Consider the following 16,262-nt stretch of genomic DNA (forward strand, 5'->3'; position numbering starts at 1 on the left):
CCGAGGTCAGCGGGGTTCGGGCGTGATGGCAGGCGCCCGCACGGGAGAAGGTGGCAGGGAGAAGGCACGCGTCCTGGGCTCCATCTCAGCACACAGTAACTCCCGTGATGCTCCAAACAGGGGCCGAGGGTTTTTCCATAATGCACAGAGCACCGAACGCTTTCAGTGACACACGAGGCACGCCAGAGGCCTTCCCTGGCGGCCCAGCCGGTGAAGCGTCTGTCTACAGCGCGGGAGACCCGGGTTCGAGCCCTGGGTTGGGAAGATCCCCTGGAGAAGAAAATGGCAATCCACTCCAGTACTATTGCCTGGAGAATCCCATGGACAGAGGAGCCTGGTGGGCTACAGTCTATGGGGTCACAGAGTCGGACACGACTGGGCGACTTCAGTCAGTCAGTCTAGGCATGCCAGAGTGGCTATTCTGTTTCCACGCATTAACTAAGATTTATATAGTTAAAAGGCTTCCATGTATTAATATGTGCTGGCTCAAAGAAGCTGAAGAAGCTATGGCTGTGGTTCTTTTTGAAGATAATCGTGCAGGGAAGTATTGTCAGCTGACAGCAATTCCTAACACCCCCCACCCTCCTCCCAAGAGACCCCGCGCCTCCCGAGAGAGACCCAACGTGCCCATAAGCCAAAAGCAGGTGAGCAAGCCGGAGGTGCTAACGCGTGCTCCGCGGGCGTGCTCCGCGGGCGATCGGAAGAGGGAGCACGGCTCACACGCAGGCCAGGTGACCGCTCCCGCCACAGGCCCCGCCGCCCCCACACCGCAAGCACACCCAGAAGCACAGCACGTGTGAGAGTTTTTTATTCAATCTGTAAAGGACAGCTTAAAAACAAAATGTTAGTAACACTCGGAGAACATTGGTTTTGTTCATCTGACACATCTTCTATCTTCACCAATTTTTTATCACAAAAATCAGAAAAGTAAAAATTCACGACAACAGCCGCACAGTGTAACCACTAGCTGTGTAAACAAAAGCTAATTTCTATAAAACCATAAACAACGCAGCTTTATTAAGAGAGATTCAAAATTCTGTTAACGGGATACACATTGTGGTATATATTTTAAAGCAGAAAACCCCAAGAAACAAAAGCAAGGAGAAGAGAAAGAATAGGTCGAAAGGGTCAGTTAGGTATGTTGACCTGACAGTCCCTACAAAGAGTAACTCCCACTGCATACAGAGGAAACCGTTGTCTGTGGTAGAAATCCTCAGGCCCGAGTAGGAAACCCGGGTGAAAACACGGCAGGTCGGCAGTCAGGCCCAGGCCGCACGCGCCGCCGGTGGAAACAGGGCAGCGAGCGCCACCTTTCAAGGAGGCACCGCGGGCGTCCTCAGGCCGCTGTGCGTGTGGACGAGGAAGATCTTCACCACGTGGCAGGCAGCAAAGGTTCCATGAAAAAGACAAACGCTCTTTTCTCGTACAAATCGCTGCAGGAAATCCGTGTAAGGCTGTGCCCTGCCTGGGGCATAGTTGTCTTCTGTCAAAAATTCCACAGGGAAGAGGAACAGCAAGCTCTTCCAAGTGATGCCCACGTGCCAAGGGGCGGGTTTACCAGGCACCTCACTCAACTGTCTCCGGTCCTTCATCAGATAAGATTTAATTCGACAGAAGGGGAAATGGCAATTTAAGGTGACAGTATTCAGAAGAGAATATCGAGATTGGCAGCAGAAAACTAAGTTCTGAAAGCGCGTCCGGAAAGAGGCCCCCTGCCCCGCGGAGACAGCCGTGCGCTGGGTAAGCCCCGCCTGCGCTCGCGCCGGGGCTCGAGGCGGCCTGCCGCTCGGAGCGCGCTCCTGCAGAGAGCGAAAGCACGCGCCGCCGCACGGCTAACCCTAACCCGGCGGCGGGGGCCCGCGGCCCTAGGAGCCGCGGGGCAGGTGCGCGGCGCCGTGGTGGCCCTGCTCCGCCGGCACGGGGTCGGCGTGCTCCAGCGCGCTGCTGAGCTCGGGGACGCTCTCGGCCGTGTCCCCAAAGCCGTGGTAGTGTCCGTAGCGCAGGCGCTCCTCCGCCCAGGACGGCCTGCTGGCCACGCAGCTGCTCGGGCTCCCGTCGAGGTGCAGAGAGCCGCACGTCTCCGGGCTGACGTGAGGGCTCCTTTCCGGCTCCTCAGTCCCGTTAACGCCGGCGGAGCCCTGGCCGCTCGGGAAAGGCGGCCCTGGAACCAGGCCAGCGCCGACTCCGTTAAGGCCTGCCGGGCACTGACCACTCCTGCTCTCCATCCCACCGGGCTGCGCCGAGGAGGGGAAGTCCGAGTGTCCATTGGCGACACAGCCGTTTGTCAGTGTGTTCGATACGGAGCTACTGTTTTTCATATCTGCATTAAGAAATACACCTGTCACCAAAATTCAGAACCAGAAGGCAGGAGAGACTATAAAACGCTTCCTTGCTGCTACCATTTTACAGGATTTATTTAGCTTCTTTTCTTTACACAAACCAGTTTCTTTTGCAAGGCAAAAAACTGTGCATAAGTGATTTAAAAATAAAACATTACCAGTTGCATTTGCCCGGTAAGATAGGAAACACTTAAGAAATTTCACTAGTGTAGGGGAACCAAATGAAAAAAGCTTCAGCTGACAAATATGCCACGCGCAAAATACCAATAGCACTGGACTGCTCTCAGTTTAAGACTAGGTTTGGAGAACAGTTTTAAAAATCATGACCCTCGAAAAAGTCCGTCAGAAAGGAACGTTCAAGTGTTCCCAACAAAGTGTTAAAAAACAGAAAACTTCAAGCCTTTTTTTTTTTTAAAGAAAAGCAATTGATGAAGCGTGTGAATTACGGAAGCTCCCAGGATGACATTGACAGCGTCACCGGAGGCTCCTCACCGTGCCTCCTCCAAGGCGGGGGAGCCCACACAGGGGTGGGAGCAGGGCTGTGGTTCCTTAGCAACGCCTGGATCACACAGCATTTCTGCAAGATGCCACAGAGCAGCACAGGCAGGCCGCAGAAGACCACGAACCCCAAGATCCCACGCGCGCAGTCCTGAGCCACGAGCACGTCCTGAAGTGTCCTCTGGGTTCAGCAATTAGTGACTGTGGTGTCCAAGGATCCACTGTCAAAACCCATAATCTGCATATACAGACATCCGTTAAGAGGGGATGTCTTATGGGAAAAAAAAGTCAGTCACAAAACATTTGGCCACACGGGAACAGGCAATGACAAGGTATTTTTCTGTATAATGAAACCTGAGGATTAATTCACGTTCACAGGAATTCACACAACAGTACAGAAACAGTCTAAGGTTGTGACTTGCTTGATGATGTTAAATTTTACCCCAGTGTCCTGCACTGCTGAAGCAAGGCATGACATTAAAGCTTGACTCTGTCACCTTCAGAGTGAGGACAGGTTGCTGTGTGTCCCTGGCCCTATCCCAGCCCCCACACCATGACCCCTGCCCGGGTTTGCACTCGGATAGAGGTTTCTGTGTGTCCTGCAAGTTCTCCTGATGATGGAAAATCATAGCTCACTCAATGAACAAAAACATCTAAACATGCCACTAATTTTCAATTTTCTGGCAGGTTAAGTGACAGTTTAAGAACTTCTATAAATTCTTCAGAGGATTGTGGGTTATTTCTTTTCAAATTAAATGACAGCTTTTCTGTTTAGTTAAACTCAAGGCTGGAGAACAAGTGTTTCAAGAACTAAACGTGAGGTAAAAGTAAGAATTACACAAGCTATTCCCAGAGAAGTATTTATTTTATTCAAAAACCAGCAGCTTTCCCTGGGGATAAAACTCATGGGTAGGATGGTGACCTTGATAGTCATTAAGACAACCATGGTACTGCTAACAGGGATGGCAATTGTATATTCAGGAGACTGGGCCTCGGAAATCCGGGTTGATTAGACTGATATTTTTCCATTTAACGTTCACTGCGTGTGCGCTGTTTTTTCTCTGGTGCCCAGTTAGAGTTCCATTACGCAACCTCAAAACCAAGGTTAGCAGAACCTCACGGCATCACGGCACATCTAGTAAAACTGAGCGTGAAAACGGCAAGCGTCCCAGAGATGGGCTGAGACTACTGGCGCCTGGCCAGACCTGCCTGCTGATGCCCTCCGCTGCCGCCGGCCCGGAGCCCTGCAAACTCTGCTCCAGGCTGCCTTCCAGGACTCCCCCCTGCCCTCCACCTTGTCCACCCACTGCAGGTCATCTCTAGCGATTTAATACATTTTGTTTGCTGAAAGAGTGTTATAAATGAAATGGTGAAAAATATGGGGAATGCTTACTTGAGACCTGTTACATGGGATGAGCTGAGTTTAAATAATGGGCTGTTCAGTGTCAGGTTCAAGTGTAGCATTAAATTTAACTTGAAAACCCAGGGAAGTAAAATGTCTGAAGATCGAAGAGCGATGCCATTTTTTAAAGTTGGCTTGAGTTTTGTTGTTTGTCTTTACCAAGATTTTAAAATGTATTTTCTAATCAGAACTTCCCTTGGAAAATCTGCCCACTTCACTTAATTACCCGGCAAAATGGTGACTCTACCCATTAACAATTCGGTAGCTTCTAGGAAGATGCACACATTTTCATTACATGAACAAAGATGATTTTTTCATGTACCCCTGAGAAACAAGAATTTAGCACACAGACATAATAATAAAACTTAAAAAAAGAAACAGTGTCTATTTCCAAATACAACATTAAGAGAATGGCTGAAGTGTTTTCATGCTCACCTAAATAAAAGAATGATAGAAAAAAGCATTAACTAAATGGCTATATGTTTACTCTACATACTAACAGAAACAGAGCCCTTACCTTTTAAAAACCGAAAGTGACCATCAACTCTTTTAACATACTAAAAATTTTAGTGAAAAATGTGTTTTGTGCTGACACGATCCTCAGCATTTTAGTAGATTCAGAGTGAATGCCACACAAACCAAAGAAACCAGGAGGGCTGGGTGGAATATCCCACACTGGCCTGACTGGTTACAAGTCAAAACCAGGACATCCACTAGTTCTCAGTGGTTACAGCCAGTCACTCCTTCCGCTGTTTATCCCTTTGAAACTACTAGCAATAGCTATTTGTTTGATAAATTCACCCCAAAGTCCTGTATCAGAAAATGAAAAATGTTAAACCTCATTAAAGTCAAACAAGGCACATTAAGCAAAAGCCTCAAATCAAAATAGAAAGATTGCACTTATATTTTTCATATCCATAAAATGCACCAAAACACTTAATTCTTGTATCTACAAGCTTGTCCAAATCACAGCAGACATCCTTTAAAACGCTGGACAAAGTGCAAAAACTGTCTGAGCCAACTCATGTTAGAAATAACACGCATACTGGTTCTTGCAACGACAGGGGGTCTGCATTGCCGAAACAGTATAGATTTCTATTTCTTTCGGTCCAACGGCACCGCCCTCCGGCAGTTTGGTGTCTTCGACCGTTGGACCGCGGCTGCGGCTAATGGGAACCTGTCCGCCCCCACCTGTGACGAGCTCTCTGTCCACGTGCATCTTGTCGGGGTCGTCTTCCGCCTCACCACTCACGAGCGGCATGGACTCATCCAGACTGTGGGCTGCACAGAAAACAGACATGTTCAGGCTCCTTGCACCTAAGACAGATGCGCCCCACTCCTTGTCATCAGAGCACTGGATGCTCCCAAACTGTCAAGTGGCTTATAATCTATGGATTACCAATAACCTTGGCACACTACTAAGAAACTTACTTTCCCACAATAGAGAATAATTCCTGAAATGCACGGCTTTGAAGAAGTCATGGCAATTCAGACACCTACTCGAGATTTACTTGCTGGTGTAAATTCTCATTTAAGGCTGGTATTTGGGCAACATGAAGCAGTTATGTAACTTGAAGACATTTATTTCTAAATACTTTTAAAGATTCAGGATGCTCTGTTACACCCCTAAATGTTCCTTCCGTTGTTTTTCATAAAGAAATGACCATTCTTGAGTAACATAAAAACCATTACAATGATCCTCAAATTAAGAAATCAGTGATTTCATTAATAGAAAATAAAGTAAGTCCCAAGATCAAGACAAGCACGTCAGATATGGACTGAGAGCAGCTCTGGCCCTGTGCCCCAAGGTGTGATGCAACTGGGAACACCCAGTAAGCTTCTGGGCTCCAGGACGTCAGGGGCTGAAGCTACGCACACGCCTTAGGGCATGCCCACACTTGCATCGTGGAGAACAGCGCGTGCACACACTTGGTACCCCTTCCTGCGGGGCTTACACACTCTGTGCAAACACGTCCTGCTAACCCTGGGGCCCCTACTTCTCAGGAGCAGCCAGTATCAGATCTGAAAGACATTGCACGTCTTGCCCATATTCATTTACCACAAAACAAACACATCCCAACAACTAAACTGAAAAGGACCCTTAGAGCTGAGTAACAACTCCCTGAATGGCTGGACCACCAACAGCTCACCTGCCACCCAGCTCCCCACTGCTGCCTGAGTGGGGCTCTTTTTCCATCATGAACACCGTAATTAACTACCATCCCTAAAAACACACTTCTGTGTACAGTTCTGCTTCTTCACCAAGATGAACCAGGATGGTTTCTGGGTCACAGGAGATATACAGCAAGTAAGCAACAACTTTCAGTGCCATTTCTTTCAAATAAACGTTTAAAACCAGAAAGACTTGAACTATGCAGCTTCAACTACTTATAGAGGCACATGAATTGTTTTCAATGTCGGAATGAACATTATCAGTTTCAGAGTATCCCCAAACTGTTAAAAGTTTTAGATGAAAAAGTCTTAATAAGAGAAACACAAATTTGACGATTAGTATGCAGAAGAAACGAGCAGAACGGTGTGGCCTGTGCTGTTAAGAAAAAACAGGAATCTGCACGGACACGAGGCCACAGACACCCTAGAAGTGCTTTGAAACCAGAGGCGACGGACGGAGGACTTCAGCGGCTCTCAAAGCTTTTCTTAATCCTCCAAGGCCCCACTGAGGTCAGTGATAGGCTAGGTTCCAGCTTCACTACCAAACAAGGAACTTTCAAGAAATCAGTGGTAGACAGGCCATCTTTTCTTAAAAAAGAGAAAGGGGGTGGTTGGGGGAGGGAAGCGCAGGTACAAGGAGACAAAACCCTCCCAACCTCTGGCTCTGTCTCCGCAGTGACACACGGCCCACGTCTGATAAGCCAGATCAGGCAGCTGACGGAGAAGCAGTGCGGGCTATTGGTCAAAGCCACAGGCGGCCTGAAACGAAAGGTCAGACTTCACTGGGGACACAGCACAGACAGCTTGACGAGGCCATCCTCCCGCTGCCTGGCTTTGTTCTGGAATTCAGGGCCAGTGCTCCTCGGGGAAACGGACACCTAGGTTACAGCTGCAACTTAGATCTCTGAAAGCAGCTTTCGCAAAGCTGACAGGTACGACATGAGGACCCCCTCTTCCCCAAAAGGCACAACAGAACAGCTTCACAGAAGCAGGTCAACTGTCTGTTCACTCCCCAAGCCCAGCGCCTGGAGCGTCCCACCAGTGGATGAAGCCCACACTCCAGCTAGGAAGGGCACAGCCACAGAAAGCAAGCAGAACCATTAGGAACAGGTAATCAAGGCTGGCAACCAAACGAAGCAGGACAGGAGGGCAGACCTGCCACTAGGGGGCCCGAAGAGCTGGTGGCGAAGGGAGCCGGAGGACACTCAGAGAACGCCCTAGACAGGAGCTGGACCCAGGGCCACTCTAAAGCCGCAGCTGGTCCCTTAGCTAGAGAGCCATGCGGGGCCTCCCAAGGGCTCCTCCCAAGGCCCTCCTTCTGGGTGCATCTCTTGTGAAAGCGGTTTCTCACCAGCAGAGCAGGATAAACATGTACAAATGAGACAGACTAAAGGCTTTCAGATGTTAACAAACTCTTTACTAAACGCGAACGTGGACAGACTAGAACTACTTTCTCCGTAGACATTCTTTGTGAGGCGTTTTCCCCACGATCTATCTGCCAGGATTTGCAACCACTTGCCTGCTAACCTAGCTGCCTAGAACCCTTAATGTATCTTATACCAATGTTTCTGTGTCTTTCTTCCCAGCACCTGGAATTAGGAAGGGCTCAGACAGCTCCACGGGAGCACAGGGTGTCACCACTTACCGTTTAAAACTGCATTAAAACCAGAGCATGGGTCTGGGCTTGACTGCCTTCCCCCACACATCGCTATCTCCATCACCAATGCAACAACTCCAACGCCCCACGCTGTGTCTGAGAAAGGCAGCTTGCAGACATTTCAGAAAAAAGACTTTCTTCCAAAATGTTTGATTCTATTTGTTTTAGAAAAGAAGTTATTTCCCTATCTTCCCACTCCAGTTAAAAGGAAAAATGACCAAACACTTGTTAAGTGTCCTTATCTTTTGACTTCCAAAGCAGTTATCTGTTGACATGACTCCGATCCATGCCAGACCAAGCATTCTTATGACAGAACGTCGCCTAGGACTGCCTCAGAATAAGCCGTTTTCTTCTCCCAGAAGCAGTCAGGACCAGGTGTTACCACTGCCCAAGCAGCCTCCTGCTCCTGATGCTGGGGCTAGGAAAGATCCTCCATTCAGGAAGGCGCCCCGGGGCGGCATGGAAGCCTGCCCGAGTTTTTATATAAACCAGAGAGCTGAGTAAACCTAAAGCCAGGTGCCAGCTGAACCTAAAACTACGAAACTACTCCTGCCGAAGGGCAGAGAAAAACATCAGGAAAACTTCCCTTAGCTTTCAAAGACGGGGATCTGCAGCGCTACAGAAACTTGCCACCAAGGAAGCTTCCCTTCGTGCGGGCTGGGTCAGCTCAGGGAGACGTGCCCGAACCATGCCGTGCAGGTCCCTGGTCCTGGTGCAGAGCGTGTACACAAGACTCTGACCGCCAGGCACACTCAGAGGTAACTAGGGCTTATGAAGAACACCTCGTCGGGCTTGGCAGAGAAACCTCTCAATACGCAAAACCCAATCTACACAGTCCTGTACTTGAAGATGTTAAGCGCTCTAGTTAGCTCATGGGGCTTCCTCCTCGACACACTGCCAGCCGTGCAGCACGGCTGGGCACTTCCACGCATGGAGCCCAGTGGAGCCTGGGGTCAGGGTAGTGACTTACCGCCCTCTGTGCCTCTTCCAGGGAAGACCTCAAAGCTGACCTGTAACCAAGGTCACTGCCATCCCTCCGGCCTTCCCGCTGGTGGAACCCCATTCCCCAAGAAAGGAATGGCTTCCCTCCATCTCTAACTAGAACTGCTCTCTTCTCCTCACAGCACATTTTACTCAGATCACCGTCTGAAGGAAAAGTCCTGTCAAAACCTGAACAGTACAAAGGGCTGGTAGGAAGGTGGCTCTTTCTACATGGCCTGCCTGGGACTCCCACCACAGCCCCAACTGCAGCAGACGGGGGCAGGTGAACGGAGGCACCAACTACAGAGTGACAGCTGCGGAAACACTAACGAGGGGTCTGGGGTTCTGTTAGGAGCAGGTGGCGGGGAAGGTGCACCTGACACAGAGGAGCTGTCAAAGCGTGCCGGGAAGGACCTGCTCCCGGCCGGTGCGCGCCGCAGCCACCGCACGCGTGGAGGGCAGACGGGCCTAAGCGCTGCCGAGCTCAAGACCCACCCGAAGATGACTCGGCTCTTAGAGGTAACTCAGTCAGACGATTCATATATATATCTATCTATCTATATATATAGATATAGATATATAAAATGCTATGCCTTTGGAGATTAAAACCAGCTTTTGTTAACTGGAACACAATCACAAACGTTTGGTCCCATTTTTAAAAGCAAACACAGCCGTTTACTGCAAGTTGGAGGCAACGCTGAGCATGCAGCAAGGTTGGTCTTCTGTGTGTCAGACGTACGGACCTGAACTAGAAGGAACTGCGTCACAAATGCGATTTCTGGCGAAGGAAACGGCACCCCCTCCAGCACTCCTGCCTGGGAAATCTCGACAGAGCAGCCTGGAGGGCCAGCCCACCAGTGACAGCACGACCACTGACCCAGCTCACGTCACACCCACCCTCCTCTCTCCTCGTCTTTTTAAGCCTGGTCATCCGTGAACAAGAACAGAACGTGGAGATTCTTTGTTATCTCATCCTGAGGAATGTGGGCTGAGCAACTCCCTATGACCGATTTTAAGCAAAGTCAAACTGTATTTTTCCTAAAAGGTGTTTTTAAATACCTGTTATACATGAGATGCTAAGCTCAGTGATATACTTATTTGATTAGAACAAAAACCATGAAGCCAACTAAACATCTGAGGTTGATCTGGTGCCACCACAGCCTCCTGGGGACGGCAACTGTTCACCCAGATAAAACTAGGTCCCTGGGTCAGTCTATCACTGACACTGCTTCTCCCCAGTCAAGGCTCTGGAGCTACACCTCAAAATACTACAGATTAAAAAACAAGATGAAGCTTCTCTCACGGGTGGGAGTGGCATCTTCCTCTGTCCTGGATCACTGATAATTCGGACAAGTTTCCAAGGAATACACTCGTGAACAATTGTACTGTTACTTCTATAAGCTAGAATGCTAACAGACCTAACACAGATTTTATTCAACAGCTGCAGCTCAAGTCCTGAGGCCCACCTGTCATTCTATCCGGAGCAAATGGTTGGTCAATGTGGAAGGGAAAAAAGAAAACCACCCTAACCTAGTTATTATGAACTGGTATTTCCTTGCATTGTCCTAAACGAACCAAATCTCCCACACTGGGGAAAATATTACCCTGAAATACTTTCCATCAGGATCAATCTTGGATTTCAACTCACCCTCCTGACCAGGGTGCATGCTGACTCTGCTGTGAACAACTGCATCGAAGGCATTTAAAGTACCCATGTCTGCTGGCGGAGAAGGTGATGGCACCCCCCTCCAGTGCTCTTGCCTGGAAAATCCCGTGGACGGAGGAGCCTGATGGGCTGCCGTCTATGGGGTCGCACAGAGTCGGACACGACTGAAGTGACTTAGCAGCAGCAGCAGCATGTCTGCTGGACAACTTGCTTTCAAAGGATAGTTTGTATTTGGGCCATACAAATAAATGATCAGTGCCTTACATTTTTTTTTACATCATATGGTTTTCAAAGGAAAAAACCACTCCAATTACTTTAACATTTTAAAAAATCATTTATTGAGAGATCCTGCTCTCTACGGACTACAGCAGGTAACTTTCACAATCGTGACACCAAACTTAAGAGTCAGTTTTACAGGACACCATCCGTCTTTTAACAGTTGGCTTAGCCAGAAAAATCTCCGGAATTAATAGCTTTTGGGTATATTCCACACTAAAAACATCAGTACGTGTAATTTATTAAATTCTAGGAATACAGAACAGATTAAACTTATTGATAAGGTCCAAGCTATGTATTTATGTAGCCAAGATACTTCAGGCATGTTTTTAAAAAGGTAAAGAAAAGATTTAACGCCCAGCCTTAGGTGTGGGTAATCACCTGTGAACTCAAACGCCAGGTTCCAACCTCATTTTCTTAACTGGCTTCCTTGAGCTGACTGCTAGGAATGGGACACTTAGGGAAAGTTGTACCTTGAGCTGAATGTGCAGAACATGAATCTCTAACTCAGCTGACCAAGATGAAACCTTGTCTGGAAGAGGAAAATAAAGTCCCCAAACACCTGCATAATTCTTCAAACCCAATTTGCACAGCAACAGGGCTGAGGATGCAAATTCTTAAGTTTCCAGGAACCCTTGGGAAGGCTCTTCCAGACACACCAATAATGAGGAGACGCTGGCCAACTCAACTGAACTTGAACCCTGAAGAGACTAGTTTAAGAGTCTTTAGGTACGTTTGAAACTTCAGTGAATGTTAAGTGACATCTCTTTAAAAACGCTGAACAGAATTTAGGGTTTATCCCTATGCTCACATGACAGGGACACAGTGACCCCTGTACCAGGACACACTGAACTAACAACAGCATTCCAAAAGGCTCACCAGGCGGTGAACAAACCAGGGAATCGTTTTTGAAGTTTAGACATACCTTCATGTTCTGGGTATGACTTTTACAACATCTTTCTAAAAATTAGGCCCATAATTTGTACAAGTTATGAGTTTTAGAAACTATTAAATTCATACATTCTATAGAAAAGTTGCATAATCACAACTTTTCACAGCGACCAACATCTTAAATGTTGTGAAGGAGATAATTCACTTTTTATTGACTCTGGGAGAAATGCTTTTGTCTGGATATGTGCCAGTTACACTGAAGAGGCACAGCACTGGGAGGCTCAGGCTGGCACATCACGTTTAAAGGCACGGGCCGCTCAGGTCTTCTCAGACTACACTGGAACGGTTTCTGTTAAGCCAAAGGGCATGGCTCTGTTTATCCTTGGCAAATCTTGTCTGAGCACGTAATTTCAGTGTGATTACTCTGTCACCTCTAAACTTCCCTTTCCATGTAAGTTTGCTAAACATTCCTGCGAAGCTACTAACGTCTTCTGATTATATATATTAATTCTTCCCCCTAAATGAAAGGGACACCTCAAAGAGTGACTAGCTGACTCTGTTTACTTGCACGTCCTGAAACCATCTAGAGATAACAAGCCGGAAGGACACTGAGAACCAGAACAACTTACCTTGGAGACGTAGCCCCTCAGTGCGGAGGCGGTGCGCCGGGCCCCGCTCTGACACACACCCCACACTGGGGTGTGGAGGCCAGCTGAGGCCGCGTAGCAGGGCAGTGCAAACATCTACCTTCCCCGATGTGAAACTGTAGTTTACATCAGACCAACAATTGTTGTAAGCCCAGGAAAACTCACAGGAAAAAAAAATGAGGCACAGGGGCGGATTTTTTTAATAGTTATATTTCAAGCAGGTACAACAAATGGGAAGACTCTAATTCATGGCAGGTGAACCTAGGTGTGCAGAAAGTTACATACACACATTTACACTTGGGCCGTAACTGCCCTCTCACATCCTCCCCTCTCGTTAAATGGCCCATCTTCCAAGAAGCAACACAGGAAAACCTGCTCCATCACTGTACCAGAGTCCTCCGGGCACAGCACCCCCAGTGAGGGAGTCATCTCCAAGGCGCGCTCAGCCGTAAAAGAGAGAACACGTTAGAGGAGGGGACAGGTCTGCCTGCCCCACCCACAAGCGGTCTCACCTGCGGTTCTGGCTCTCTTCACTCCAAGGGGTTCCAAATCCTCCAAGCATCTCTTGCGGTTTGTTCCCACACTAACGTGATTAGGAAATATACTCGGATGGCCTCCGTTTAAGGTGCCATTGTGATGGAAACGAGTCAGATGACAATTCTGGAGGTTCAAGAGAAACTGGGTGCACTCTCGGAAACCCTGGGTTTGAGCAATGTCTGCTGCCGTCAGGCCACTGGCATTTCTCAGGCTGCGCGACACAAAAATACTGGATTACGCCCCGTTAGCACGCCCGTCCGGTCTCTGCTCCTGCTGCGCTGACTAACTATCTGGAGGCAGCACGGAAGAGCATACAGATTTACAGCAAGTCTTCGTTAAAGGAGCTGCTCTTCCTGTCTCTGTCACTAACTTCTCTCTCACGCACATCTGATTACTAAACAAGATTTGGGAGACAGTAATTTAAAAATCAACATACTAAACTTAAAAAAATAAAAGGCATCTTCCTATTTAACGTCTCAAAATCATTTTTTATGTTAGTCTGAAGAATTAAAATTTATACTAACTTCAGACTTAGCCTGAAACTGAATTCTGTATCATCTGTACTTCATCATCCATTCCTTTAGCTCCAGTAAAATCATAACAAACAAACATTTACTGAATTGTCCATGGCATTCACGACTGACTTCCTAAGGCGAAGGTGAGTGGCTTAACGACAAGCCAGACTTCGTACTGACACGTGACACCGTAAGTGGAAGTCTAGATGGACGCCCTGAAGCGGACGTACCGTCGGCCTGGAGATCTGAAAAGCTGAGATTTTTGAGATTTTGGCCATAGGAAAGCTTGCAGGAGTTTAGATTCTGGCATTTGAGAGCATATGAGTGGATGTCTTCTTCTAATACTGTCCTAGGAGCTCATCCCTGAGGCCGAGTCCTACCATCAAGAAGAATCAACATCACTCTGTGGTTAATCCCACTGACAAGTACAGGACCGATATCTCTGCACCAGCTTAGATTCAGACTAGTCAGGAGGGGTGGCAGAGCGTAAATGAAGGCTCTGAGTAAGACGGATAGGAAAGAACCCACTGAAATTGTAACTCTTAATTAGGAAACAATAAAAATTGAGGGAACAAACGCAACTCCATGATAAAATTCCCCTGGAAGACAAGAAAATACACTGCTCTGTGAAATGAATCCATAACACAGCAAACCAGGCTGCCAGCTGCAGGCTGATGCCGTGTCACTGGAGAAGTGCCGAGGAACCCAGGCAGCACCCAGCCCTCAGGCAGACAGCTCAGCTCCGAGCAGACGGGCCTCGCCTCGTCCCAGAAGAACAGTGCACAGCCCTGGACCCTTGTCTCCTAGATTACCACGCTAACGGGGGAAACCATTTCAGAGAGAAAACTACAGGATCAGGGACAAGTGAGGATATTCCACTTTAAAGGTAACCACAGCCCTGTACTCCTCGCTCCAGCCACAATACTCAAGACCGTCCAAATTCAGAAATGAAACATCCACACACTTTTGGACAGTCACTAGATACGTTTCCACGTTTAAAAGCACGAGAAAAAGAAACGATTTATACAGTTTGAAGAAAGGGAAAAGCCCACACTCAATCTGGTCAGATATAAATGAGACAAGACTTAAGAATCCCCCAAACCAACGATATTTTCTTAAAAATAAAAGGCACTGTGTGTAGGACTGGGAACTAAAGCTGACATCTGCCTTGTGGCTATGATTTCTGATCAATATTATCCTGAAATTTCACAGTGTTTTAATTTTGACATATAAATTAAAGAAAGGAAATACCAGTTTTGGCAAAGTTAATTACATGAGTTGTGTGCATATAAAATAATCATATACTTAATTTTTAGTATCAGCATGCTATAGAAATTTAACTTTCAAGTAACTTTAAGACTGGGTAATTTTTTTAAAGGGTGTATTTCCTTTTCAGAAGATACCATGAGTGAATGGTCCAAAAAGATTTACTCTATGAAGACTGTGAACAGAGTAAGTTGCCACAATTAAAAAAAAAAAAAAAGATTAAATCAACAAAATTTGAAAAGATGAAGACCTAGGATAAGCAGTTTATAAAATGATTTCTATAGATGTAAATATGAACTTGCTCTCCGAAATCAGATTCAGAAATGAGAAACTGTTGCTTAAAATGAGGACACATAAAGCTGTCCGTAAAAATTACTCCTCTAGTGGATGATAAAATAAAGAACAGAACGCAGACTTTTAAAAAGGCATTTACACCGTAAATGCCGGTCCACCGAGGAGAGGGAAGATGCTCAGGGAGCATGCTGACTTTTCACAGCCACTGGAAGCAAAGCTGTCCAAATGACATTCAGCCCCCTCGCTCTGAGGCAGCCCGAGACCGCGCTCACTGCGCTTCCACGGAAGCCCGAGGAGACCTAACGAGTAAGGCTGGCATCCAGACACCGCAGAGACTGTGTGTGTCTGAGGGGGCGCCCCCGAGAGAACACAGGCAGGGGCTCCCGCCACCACGGGGGTCCAACGCGAACACGCCACCCAGCTTGGCTGGAGCCCAGCAAATTCCAGGTGGGGTGGCACAGCGCCCTCACAGTTCCAAAGAACAGGCGCCAGAGTCAGCTCACGCTACGTGCCCCCACGAGTGGACCAAGAAAGAGCGAGCAATCATAAGCCAAGCTGGACTTCAACTGGCTCCTCAAATGACTCTGAGGGGTCAGAGTGATCCAAAAGGGAGTTCCAGACATTCCAGAAGACATACGGACAGACACCAGAATCTGGGCCACGCGGTAGCTGTGAAGAACTACTCGAGATCATGTCAGCACCGTCTTCGCAGTATTATTAGAAACGGGGACACACAGTATCCCTTCTCCACTTCTGGTGAAACCACGAAGACTTCGACCGTGAGATCTCTCAGTTACTCAGGACTGGATGCAGCACCCAGTTTCCCAGCGCTGGTGTTCCTCTAAAGCAAAAAGATCTGCGAGCGCCTGGGCCTGGCGCAGGACAGCAGGCCTCCCCATGCCTCCCTCCTCCACCTCGTGTAGCGTGCTCCTCTGCTCTGCTCACACTTAAACCCTGCTCCACTGGCCGTGCAATCGTACGGGGCACAGAAGTGGGTGGGAAAGAGTGGATGGGGCCACCAGTTCAGGGGGCAGGCACTTCTTCTGAAAAGGGCTAGACAGCAGGGACTTCAAGCTTTCTAGGCCGGACTCCATTCTCTCGTTGTTGCCTGAAGCAGCCTT

At 48.0% G+C, this 16,262-nt stretch overlaps 1 protein-coding gene across 9 annotated transcripts in view; it reads right to left on the reverse strand.

Moving 5' to 3' along the window:
• Positions 1 to 792: 792 nt before the first annotated feature.
• ANKRD10 (ankyrin repeat domain 10) overlaps positions 793 to 16,262 on the reverse strand; it is a 31,826-nt gene continuing 16,356 nt past the window's right edge. For 7 of the 9 annotated variants that reach the window (XR_011446642.1, XR_011446640.1, XM_069602032.1 and 4 more), the window contains 3 exons: positions 13,042 to 13,277; positions 5,431 to 5,520; positions 793 to 2,320 (listed from right to left, as the gene is read on the reverse strand). Coding sequence is in view for 6 of the 9 variants with exons in the window: in XM_069602032.1 (XP_069458133.1) it covers positions 1,866 to 2,320; positions 5,431 to 5,520; positions 13,042 to 13,277 (781 nt within the window). In the remaining 3 variants the exon portion in view is untranslated. Of the gene's footprint in view, positions 2,321 to 2,392; positions 3,076 to 5,430; positions 5,521 to 13,041; positions 13,278 to 16,262 lie in introns of those variants that run through there. The other 2 variants (XM_069602033.2, XR_011446641.1) reach the window with 2 other exon arrangements.

Source organism: Ovis canadensis, chromosome 10 (assembly GCF_042477335.2).
Source record: "Ovis canadensis isolate MfBH-ARS-UI-01 breed Bighorn chromosome 10, ARS-UI_OviCan_v2, whole genome shotgun sequence".
NCBI lineage: Eukaryota > Metazoa > Chordata > Mammalia > Artiodactyla > Bovidae > Ovis > Ovis canadensis.